At 31.3% G+C, this 12,231-nt stretch overlaps 4 protein-coding genes across 4 annotated transcripts, besides 1 other annotated feature; 2 read left to right on the top strand and 2 right to left on the bottom strand.

Annotated features, from left to right (window-relative positions):
* Positions 1 to 30: 30 nt before the first annotated feature.
* On the top strand, positions 31 to 1,329 carry TVAGG3_0831730 (uncharacterized protein; the record flags this gene model as incomplete). Its single annotated transcript, XM_001323607.2, has 1 exon — positions 670 to 1,269. One exon carries the CDS (start codon positions 670 to 672, stop codon positions 1,267 to 1,269), a length of 600 nt encoding a protein of 199 aa, XP_001323642.1.
* Positions 1,330 to 4,916: 3,587 nt separating this feature from the next.
* Positions 4,917 to 5,930, bottom strand: TVAGG3_0831740 (uncharacterized protein; the record flags this gene model as incomplete). The annotated part of the gene is made up of 1 exon (XM_001323608.2): positions 5,139 to 5,930. The coding sequence occupies one exon, from the start codon at positions 5,928 to 5,930 to the stop codon at positions 5,139 to 5,141; it is 792 nt and encodes a 263-aa protein (XP_001323643.1).
* A 2,019-nt stretch (positions 5,931 to 7,949) lies between these two features.
* Positions 7,950 to 12,231: part of a mobile genetic element that runs on past the window's edge.
* Positions 8,051 to 8,617, bottom strand: TVAGG3_0831760 (uncharacterized protein; the record flags this gene model as incomplete). The annotated part of the gene is made up of 1 exon (XM_001323609.1): positions 8,051 to 8,617. The coding sequence occupies one exon, from the start codon at positions 8,615 to 8,617 to the stop codon at positions 8,051 to 8,053; it is 567 nt and encodes a 188-aa protein (XP_001323644.1).
* TVAGG3_0831770 (protein of unknown function, DUF4106 family) lies at positions 9,411 to 9,800 on the top strand (the record flags this gene model as incomplete). The annotated part of the gene is made up of 1 exon (XM_051248511.1): positions 9,411 to 9,800. A coding segment is annotated over one exon (390 nt), but the record flags the coding sequence as incomplete, so codon positions are not given.

Genomic DNA, 12,231 nt, shown 5'->3' on the forward strand with positions numbered 1-12,231 from the left:
ACAAATTTTAAAATAATGATGGGGTAGTCACGTATCGTTCTTTTGGTAAATTGCTCTCCCATGCTGATGATGATTTCAAAATAAGAAAGAAAAATTGAATAAAAAATGTTTTTTTTGTCAAATGATATCAAAATTAAGTCATTTTGATTAAAAAAAAGGCATTCAACCTAGCTTGACTATTCAAATAAGTATTATCATCATGATTGGATACATGCAAATGTTATTACAATCAAAAAATCCAAAATTCAAAGTTATTTGCAACTTGGAAGAAGCTTTTCCGATTATTACGAAGATTCACAGTTTGAAGAAAAAACAAAGAATGAAACCATTTCATCAAATGGCAATTTTTACATTCATAATTCAATATTTTCTTTCCATTATCAAAAGACAGCAATTAAACTTAATTACGATAGCAAAGTATTACTTGAAACATGCACATTTTACAACAACAGCTCCACAGAAAGAGGTGGATCTTTCTATATCGCATATTCTGACTGTGTTTTAGTTCATATTTGTTGTTCACATTCTTCTTCAACTTCATTTGGATGTGGATATTACATAAGATACGCTAGTTCTGAAAGAAGTTATGCTTTTGAATCATCAGTTTCATCATGCAGTGGATATGGAACTGCATTTTATCATTATCAAAGATACATCCAAGTAAGTAATATGAATACATCGAATCACGAAATTACTAGAGATGCTGCATATCTTATTCAATCTCCAACAGGAACAGGAATTCTTAATCTCACAACAGCATTCAATACATCATCTAAAGAAGAAGCAGGAATGTTTAATTATGATGGAACATTTAAAATTACAAAATGCAATTATTTAAGTAATACATATACAGGAAGTGATAATGGAATAATATATTGTAATAATCAATGTACATTTTTAGATTGCAGTTTTATGAATAATAAAGGAAATAAATTCTTTTCTGGAAATCCAAGTATTAATCATTGTTATTTTAAAGATAATGAAGTAAGTGATTATCCAAACAATATTAATTCAGTTGATCCATTAGATTCATTTATTTCTCATTATACAACAGATAAATGTTATGATACATATTATTTTTATTATAGAAATGATAATATCAATCTTCCAAATTTTGAAGTTAATGTAATCAGATCATACAAAAGATATGATCATGAAAATGAAGAAGAAGGTAACGAAAATGAAATTAATAACATCCAAAACATTGCATTAAATGTTTATAAAACATCATTTGCAGAAGTATTAAACTTACCTACATTATTTTCATAAAAATTAATTAAATACGCAAAAATTTTTTATAATTAATTTTTAATTATTAAACTTACCTGCATTAATTTCATCAAAAGATAGATAACAAATATTTTATTTCTATTTTATTTGAGAGTTGATGTCTTTCCAGATTTTCTTTCACGTATATAATGATCATTATTTCTCTGATTGGTGTTCCTTTCTGTTTGAATGTATAGTAGATGTATCCTACGTCAATGAAACGGCCACCTTATAACATTGCATAAAATCTACAAAATGTAAAAACAATTCAATTTAAATTCAAAATCGTGTTTTCTGTAAACCTGTAATTTTTTTTGACAGAAGCTCAGAAAATTTGTATTGTCGTATACTAAGAATTTAAAAATCTAACTTTTAATTAAGCTGGAATTCGCACTGATATATGGGAAGATTACTACCCATTACCAGCACAAGATCCAACTACTATCGAAAATAATAAAAAACCAACTTTTTCTGGTGATTCCTTTTTACTGTCTTCAAATTTCAAAGAATTTAAAGAAAATATTATTAGTTGCACTTATAATTCCATTAGATTGCTACATTCATTATGCACTTATACTAATATTTCTAGATCATCAGGAGATGGTGGCTGTATATACTTCAAGGGCTCGAGTTCCATTGTCCAAGATCGATTTTGCTCTATTAACTGTTATACATCAGGGAATGGATTACACTCATTCACAGATGTTTCATATGGAAACAAAAATTTCGTAAACTTAAGCTCTCTATATCATTGCGGCTCTGACAATGCTGGTGAATGTAGTATTAACCATAATTATGGAGATAAAACTCTTATTTCTACAAACAACACCAATACGTTATGTAAAGATTATGCAGATTATTATTTTTCAAAAAACCAAGTGAATATTAACTTCTGTTGTTTTATTTCTAACCTTAATTATCAATATAGCTATTACGCATATCATTGGGAAACATCCAATTCGTTTATCAAAAATTCCATTTTCAGAAACAACTCTTCAACAAGAACCAACCAATGTTATGTTTTAGGAGCCATGCTACGATCAAATGAAACTGTTACAGAATGTATTTTCATAGATAATTTTGGAAGCATTACTTTTATAGCATATGACTATGCCACACTTACAGTAATAAACTCTATAGTAGATGATTTATCTGCTATATCTGAATTTGCAGTGGTTAAAACAGAAAACTTAAAAACAAATAAATTGAAACTTGAACTTACATTTCTTACACTAGGTAAATGTGAAGCAATGAATCCATTTATAATTGAATATCCATTAATAGCATCTGCAAAGAAAAAGAAACGTTTTTCTTTTAATTTGATCCTTGAATGTTTTCTAAACGTTAAAAAATAGTAAGCATATAATTTTTCCATGCTAATTTAAGATGAAAGATACGTGTAGAATTCAATATGAGACCAAATTATTTTTATCTCTTAAGGATACCCTTACATTGCGTAGTTAGAAAGAGAATATGATATTGTCATGATTGCTAAAGTTTTAGGCTCCAGAAATGAATATACATCAAACTGAAACAATTGATAAATTGAATGAACTTTTGAGAGGTTCTCAAATAAAAAAAATTATCTAATTTTTTACAATATTACTATTATTTTATCCACATATGTATATATAGTAATTTGAGAAAACTTTTAGGAAAAAATAAGTTTAATAAAAATCTGAATTTTACTTGTTGTGGGATTGTTATTAATTGACACTCCAGACGTATTACTAATAGTTATGCGTATGCAATTAAAGTATTTCTGATGGACAAAATGTGAGATTTATATCAGATAATTCATTTCTACTATTAAGTTATTCATTTATGAGTTTGCACTTATTCGCACTAAATAAATAACTATTAAAAATTGTTTTAATTAATTGACACCATATAATAGAGTGAATTTTGTTTGATCAAACAACAATAGATGATAGATATAAAGCCAAGAAACTTGCTATTAATATGCTCTACTTGCTATTTCAATGTAAGTATGATATTTTCTAAATGTTTCGTTCAGATAACTTAGATATATTAGTCAAAATTTGAAATTTTAATAGCACATATATTAAAAATAATTATTATTCATAAAAGATTAATGAAATAGTAAAAAAATCAATCAAATTATAAAAATACAACATTTAGAAGAATTCTTATTATCCTTCAAAAAGTCAGTATTTCTGCTGTAATTTTCTACAACATTGTAGTTATTGCACTTTGTCTATGAATTTGTATATATGTTATATATAAATTATATATCTAAACTGCCCATAAGTGCAATTTTTATATAAATTGTTTATTTCTTTAACAATTTCATATGAAATATGCTTTTTTTAAGCGTATCAAAGCTGTGTTCTTAATGTGCATGGATATATCAAGAAAAATGTCGAAAAAAAATGTGAATTCACAAATTCACTGAATTTTCACCGTTTTTTGAATTTTGCTACAGCACTAATATTAAATAATACTAAAATCTTCTGTCTTTGTAAAAGAATAAATTCTGACAAAAAGTGCTCGTTTAAATTTAATGATCATCTGTATGACTAAGTGGTAAAAAGTGTTTATGACCAAAAAAGGGTTACATGCTTAGTCTATTTTTCTGACAGGATACTCTAGATTTACATGATCTCTATTTCATATCTCCGTTTTTAGATTCTTCGACAGATTTTATGATAGAAAACCAAGATTAACAAATTTCCGGCATGTTAATGAAGAAATCTGCAGCTACCCTCAATATTATTTCAATAATCAGTATCGTTTCTCTTACAATTTATTTTTTTCTCAATAATTTAACAAGAAATAACAATACACACTTGGTTTTACGTATAAAAGCTAAGTGTCGAACTTAATCAACTTTACTTACTTAGCAAATGAATATTTTTGTGGTTGCGAGTTCTGAATGCTGAAGTTTTAGATTTCTCTATAAATGATATCATTGCACTTACAATGTTGTTCCAGCCTATCGCATAAATCATAGAAAATCCAAAAAAAAAAAAATAATATAAAGAAAATTCATGTCATGAAGTTCAAAAAATACCGTGTAACATTAAAATTTGTTATGCATAATACATTTTAGCTATTATTGATTTTTTTTAATTTTCGAGAAATTGAATGGTGAGTCCGATAGAGAAATTTTTAAAAATCCTAGTGCCTCATAGAAGTAATTTCCCTCGTCTCCCATACTTCCAAATGTATGCATATGACATAAACTTTTATGCATTACACAAGTGGCCAATAATATCTATAGAGTAAAAAATTAGAAATTTAATTTTTTTATATGATAGTTATATTTCAGATTTGCGAGCGTAACTTTTTTCTCCATGGCATACTTGTTTTAAGAGCAAATGATCAAAATCGTCCTTCAATTATTGAAGGAGCTGATATCTTTTGAAAATTGAATTGAAAGGGTATTCAATTTTCAAATTTCCTCTCAATTTTGGAAACATATCAACTCTATGAATTAACAATTATGTGCCTTCACAGTTTATCAGTCATATAAGGTGCTTATAAAGAAAAAAGTTACGCTCGCAAAATATGTTTTTATATAGATTTCACATAAAATAATTATGTAATTTCTAAAAAGAATATTTTTGTTCTTGAATATTAAAGTGTATTGTAGTTTAAAAAGTTTTAAATATGTTGCTAAAATTTCAGGTTTATAGCTCATGTCTAGCATGACTTCTTCGTATGCGCAAAAAATCTGACACGTAAGGGTATCCTTAATGAGAAATTGTGATTATTCAATAAACATATTTAAAACAAATTTTCTGATTATAGTTCTAAGCAAAAATGTTCAGAAATTTCGAAGATAATAATAAATTTAGTCAAAAGTAATATAGATAGACAACAATATATAAAATACATAACGCAATTTAAAGCATTTGTGCACTGCGAAGTACTGGAGCTCTGTCGTACTGTGAATAAGCTTGAGATTTAGATCTGGACTTGAAAACGCTTGGACCATCACTGTATCTGGCCTTCTTCTTGTTTCCAGTCAAGAATGTGTATAAAACGTATGAAATTATGCATGCAATTGCAGCTCCGACTCCAATGAAGATGTATTTCTTGGAGGAACTAGGAACAGCGACGTATTCGAGTTCAACATTGCCAAACCAGTTGATTCCATCCTTTGAAAACTGAACAGAAACTCTTCCTGGGTTATGTGATGGAGCTTTGAATTTTGCCATGCCTTCTGCGTCAAGAGTACCACTAAACACTTGGTCACCGATCATGCAGTAGCACATTCCTGGCTCTGCAAGGGAAACTCGGATTTGTATTTCGGCTCCTGTTTCTGGAATTTGGGAGGGGATGACAACATGGAGTACTGGATCGTATTTAGGAGGTGGAGTCCTGATTTTACTCATAAAAGCTTCATCTGATAAATCTTGATTTGAACCAAATAGATCGATTTTCTCTGTAGGCTTCGGGGGTTCTTGTTTAATGACAACATCGTCTTCGGCGCGTCCTTTCTTACGTAAATTGCGTGGAGCTTGTTTTCCAAAGTTAGATTCGGGTTTTTCGGCTATTGGGGGAGGAGGTAAATCGTCTTCACTACGGCCATGTTTAACGCGACCATGTCCTGCGGACAAAGAAAATGAAAATAGAAGAAATGAAATCATCCCTATCATCAAGTGATTTTGACACGTCAAATTGAAATCTGCCATGTCAAATCCATTTAATTTGGTCACGTAAATCTTCTATCACTTCAATAGATAATTCAAACAGTAGTAATAGCTAGAATAAATAGGATTCGAGAATGTAATGTATTGTATGAGACTGGGCTGTACATGTTTAGTTTGTTTTGAATCTCTTATTGAAAATTTCTTTGTTATGAACACGTTTAAACCTCTGGAATATGCATTACTGGAATGTTTGCAATATGAATGGCTAATAAATATCCGATGAAATGAAAACAATTTTATTTTTACAATTTTTCAAGCGATAATTTAAGCATATCAAAAATATTCATGTCGTGTATTCAATATAGAACGATTATTCATAAATTTTATATTAATTAAACAACATCTAAAGTCAAATGAATAAGAAAAATGATAATCAATATGAAAAGATGTCATCATTTAACTTTAATGTAATACATTTTAGCGTTAAAGCAGATGTATGCTCTATTTTTAACGAATGAAAAGAATAACAATCTATATTTGACTTCATAAAAGAATATGATTCAATCAAGTATGATTTATCATAATTGTTATGCAACTGTGATTTGATTCATTGTTGTTATTATGATTGAAACAATATGGATGAAAATGTTGAACGATTATTATTAATGAAAATCTGTATTGCAGTCATATATCTTATTGGCATTGTCTGACAATATACAAATGTATGATATTTTACTTTTAGTTCACTGTATTCTTTTAGGATATAATCCAATTACAAATTTCATAGCAATTCATAATTGGATAACATCAGAAAATATGGTAAGTTGTATATTTAACATATTTGGAATATGGAATTTATAATTGTCACTTTTACAATTGATCATTTCCTATCTTCATTTACGATTTTGAATGTACAAGGTATTTCATTATGAACAAATAAATTAATTATACTTTATGATTAATCATTTAGCTATTTGAATGATTTTCACCCATCAAGCCAATTTGAAATGATTCTATGAATATATCTCAAAATTTTCAAAGAGCATTGAATATCATGCATCAAAAGACAAATGGTCAATAGATAATACCCAATCTGAAATTTGATGTATTCGCGCTATCAAAAAATTGAATAGAATCTCAAAATAATTCAATTTTATAAACTTTCAAATTGGTTCAATCAATATGTATTATTACTTTTCATTTGCATGCCTACGAAAAGAGTGGAATGATTATTATGAAGAAGATCCATCCAAAGTGATATATAACGGGCACACACAAAGACTTTTATTAGAGGAAGGTAAAAATTACTATATTACCAACTGCCTCTTCTCAGAGAATATTATTTCAGGTGCTATTTATTTTAATTCTATATATGATACATCAAAACTCCTAGTTGAGACAACAAAATTCTTAAATTGTAGTAATACCGAAGATGGAAGATGTTTGTATTTTTCGCTTTCAGGCCAATGTGTCCAAGATCGGGTGATTGGTGAATCATCTAAAATACCGTATTTTAAAACTGGAATCTTTTGCTATTCTGATATTTCTTTGAAAGATTCATATCATAACATAATTACATCATCTTCAATCGCTAAAAGTGGAGAAAATAAATTAGGAAATTTCAATATTTATCTTCAAAATGGGAAAATTAATTTCACAAACAATAATATTTCTCATTCACAATGTGATACAAGATGCATTGCAGATTTTCGAGCTTATTCATCTGGATCGAAAGTATTTTTTTCTAATTTTTTTGCAAATAAGGGCAATCCTCAAAGAGAAGATGCATCTATTCAATTTATGCAATGTGCAACAGCTATTTTATTTGATTCAACAAGTTTCACTAATATTACTGATTATTATTTAATTTTTGCTATTTGTAAAGCAAATATCACGAATTGCTGCTTTTCAAATAATAACATTTCTAACTGTTATTTCTATTCATATAATACCATTATTATAGTTGATTTTTGCTATTTTGATGAGCAGGCACCGAATATTTCAGGGTCTGTTGAAATAAATGACAGAGTACAAGCAAATTGTAGATTAAACAATATTTATAAAAAAAAAAAAAAAAAAAAGGGAGTGGGGCTTCCAGGCACTTCGTGCCCTCTAGCCCCGAAGATGTTTAGTATAAATGAAGTTTTTTATTCGGAAAATTGTTAGTCTTCTGGTGTGAATTCGGAGGACTCTTCTTGGATAGAGTTTTGTATTTCCTCCTCCTCTTCTTCTTCCTCCATTGCTTCTGGGAAGAAGCCTTCTTCTGGGTCGAAAACATTATATAATGTGTAATTGAATGACACATTATATCTTTCCTTGAGTTCGCTCCTGACAAAGAACTTAGTTCCAGGAATACAGAAGACTTCTGTGCGTTGGAAAAGCTGATGTCCTGGAACGAATTTGGCAATTAGAGACTTCTTTTTTCCGAATTGTTCAGGAGTTTTCATGACGACAGTAACAACATCTCCATCTGCGAGGTCTTGTTGTTGTTCGGAAAGGTAAAGAGCAATGATATGAATGGTTGCTGCGTTGAATTCGAGAAAGTCGAATTCAAATTGTGTTGTCGTATAACATTCAAACCATTTTGTACAGTTGTCTCCGAACTCGTCAACGTATTCATCTTCGTCATATCCGTAACTAAAGACTTGGAATTCGGCAATTCTCTTGTCGAATGACCGTTGCATGTAACGAGGAAGATTTTGACGAACTTGGTATAAAGTTCTCAACATTATAAGCTTAGTAAATGTTGGAAAATACTGAACTAAGACATCGCTAAGCTCAATTGGATTTGGAATTGTCTTAGTAAGTTCAATTGAACTAGTAATTGCTTTGTTCAGAACTTCACAGAACTGAGTATTGTATGTAGCGTCTGGTTGTGTGTTTTCTTCGGCTTCTTTGAGATATTTAGAGCAAATTTGTTGAAGAATTTCTCTTAATTCGTTGTTAGATTTTTTGGTGGTTATTCTAACCGCTGTGCCGGTTCTTGGAGGTTGTGGGGCTTTGGCTTTGGTTAGCGGTTGAGAATTGTGGTTAACAGCGTTGGCTTCCATTAGCCAAAAAATGAACTGACCAGAAGTTTGTGGAAAATGAATATTGAATAAAAACGGTTTTTACCAACGGAGACCCCCTCTATTTTTTTATTTTATTTAATAGTTACCGTTGGCAAACCGTTCCATCTCAAATATTGAATGAACTATAAACGTTTTTTGTTTTCTATATATACTTTTTTGTCCAACGGTAAAACTTTTTATACAACGGTTTTTGAGAGTCGTCGCCGTTGACTTTTTTGTAGAGCACTCAAAATAGTATAACTTTGTCCGGACAAGTAAGGGTCTATCGTCGCTACAGGAAAAGTTACGGGCGTTCCAAGGAAGTATACTTTGAGAAGACTTTCCCCCTTATAGAATGAGATAGGACGGTTATTTTACAAAACTGACAACACTTTGACCGAGTAGTTTTTTGTGCTGAACAAAAAGTGTCATATAAACATCTGTCAAAAACCGCTTTTTAACTTCACTTAAAATGCCACGTAAGCTACGTAAGAATATACGTAAGAGGAAGGGAGCATTGAAACATCCAATAGTAAAACTGACACCACAACAACAGTTGCAACAACAAATGATGAATGACCCCACTATGTTGCAACAAATGTCAAGCAACCCTATGCTTTTAAACCGAGTTATTGGTGCACAGAGTGGAGGTTTAAGAGCGGCACTTTTAGCGAAAATGGCAGGCTATGGTGGAGCTGCAGACGGAACAGCTTATAACCCTCAAAGTCAAATGAATTTGAGTTCACTCAAAAATCAAATAACAGATGTCAAAAAGTCAAACATAGACATACAGAAACAAATAAGTGAAAACGAAAAGAAACTAGAATATGACAGACACACAAAGAAACTCAATGAGTTAAACGTAGAGAAAAAGAAGAAAGAAGAACAACTGAAAGAACTAAGTACAGAGGAATATGCGAAAAAGTGTCAGAAAAAGCAGCAGAAGTAGCAAAAATGGAACAAGATGTTATAAATTTGAAAAACCATACTACTCAATATAAAGTACTGAAAGATGAAGAAATAAAACAAAAAGCCCTGAAGACATATATGGATAGCGATGAGTATAAAAAGAAGTTGAAGCAAATGTAAGGCAGAAAAACTTTTACAGTTGCAAAACCAAACCGTACAGTATGAAAACTTAGCACAAGAAAGTAAAAATAACGACGCAGCCATGCAAAAGCAATGAAAAGCGCAGAATATATAAAAGCTAATAATGACTGGTTAGACGCCCAAGCCAACGCTAAAGCAGCCCAACTTATAGGTCAATAAGGACAAAAATACAAGCGGATGAAGACAGTTCAAATGAAGCTTTAATGAATGCTGACTTTAAGAACGCCTTCGAAGCTCTTCATAGTAAGGTGAAACTAGTGAACGACTTCTCATCTGGAAAGAAACTGAAGTCTGAAGGTTTCGACAAAGAGTTAAGAGAAGTAGCACAAAATATGACGAAAATAACAGATGCAGCAACGAGACAGGCAGTTCAAAGTGCCTATGACGCCGTTAGAGCAACTGTTGTGGAAAGTCAGAAAAAGAGTTACAACAGACCAAAACAGACCTAGTAAATGCTTTCTTAAAAACGAAAAGTCAGGTAGGACATTATGCTGCAGATGGAACATATGTGCCAGCTGTGGAACTTATATACCAGCTGGTGGAACTTATACTACTAGCTAGTGGAACTTATATACCACCAAACCCTCCAAGAGAAGCACCTGCACCAGGACTACCTAAAACATTTACATCGTCACATGGACACAGACACAGGCATGCACCAAAACCAACAGTTCAAAATCCAGCACAGCAACCAACAGTTCAAAATCCAGCACAACAACCAACAGTTCAAAACACTGCACCACAACCAACAGTTCAAAACACTGCACAGCAACAACCACAAACAGAGCAAGGACATAAAAGAAGTAGAGAACAAGGAAACCAAGAATTCTTAAAAATGCTTAAGGAAAATTATGGTTACCCAGATACTCTTGACTTTAGTGACAGATATAAAGAAGCTATTAGAAAGTTCAAGGAAGGAAATACTGACCCGAACCTATTTAGCTTTATGGTGTCAGCACCAAATGGGATATAATTTCAAAACCTGGAAAATACAAGCTCGCTAAGGGATATGATTTAATAGCATATCATCCAAATGACATGACTGAATTTACTCCGAGATATTTGGTGTCAGAGATAAATGATAATTCAACTATCTTCATGAAACGCGTAAAAAATAGAGACGGAACGAAAGAAAGAAAGGGTTATGAATGCGGATGACTTAAATAGGGAACTTGTTAAAAACGGTCTCGGAAATATATGAAATGCCAGCAGATGAGGTACAAGAAACTCCACAGGAAGAAGTTCAGATACAACCAGACATGGAAGAAATAGTTCAGCAACAACAGCTAGAAGAGCCAGAAGGAAACGAACAAGTCCCTCCTTTGGAAACTAACTTCACAGAACTAGATGAAGATTTGGAACAGCCGAAAAATCTTGACCCTCAACAAGTGTATGCGGAGAATATGGAATCTTTCCAAGAGTCTAAGAAAAATTCGGCTGACATAGTAGAAGAATATCGAAAAATGTTCGCCGACATACAAAAGACTCCAACATCAGATGAAAATATCCAGCATAGAATGGAAGAACTGAAAGAAAGTGTACGCAAATACAACAATCCTTTTACTTACGAGCATATAACGTTCAATCTTTGGATGAACTCGGTGAAAATAAAAGGTTAAATTTCAACAAAACATATAGAGAATGAAACATTGTTTTAAGTTCATTCAGAACCTAGCCAATATGGAAACAAACCTACTTTGTTTCTGCAGACGATGGAACTACAATGAGATGGGGTCATAAAGCTAATCCGGATAGGTGGTTCATAAACTTACAACCACAATTCAAGAAGTTGTAGACGCAATGGAAGTGAATGGTGGTGAACCAGATGTAGCTGGTATTTTCAGCGCCGGCTTTAATGCCATTGAAAGATATGAAAGATGCAGATATTTTGGACCAGTATGAAATGAACATGGCTGATGGAAATATAACACCTGACGTTCTAAAACATTTATCTCAAAGAACTACACAGAACCATAGAGATGGTATATTTGGTGAAGAGTTTAGAAAGAAAGTTAGGGAGATAGAAGGAAGAGAACCTATTGTACATGACCTTGCAAACGAAAGTTTGCAAAATGTCATAAAACTTACTTTGCAGACAATGAACGAGAAGGATGAATATTTAAGAAAACTCAAATGGACAGTACCAAATGAATGTTAGTATTGAAAAACATGTTCTTGACAAA

This window comes from Trichomonas vaginalis, chromosome VI (assembly GCF_026262505.1).
Source record: "Trichomonas vaginalis G3 chromosome VI, whole genome shotgun sequence".
Lineage (NCBI taxonomy): Eukaryota > Parabasalia > Trichomonadida > Trichomonadidae > Trichomonas > Trichomonas vaginalis.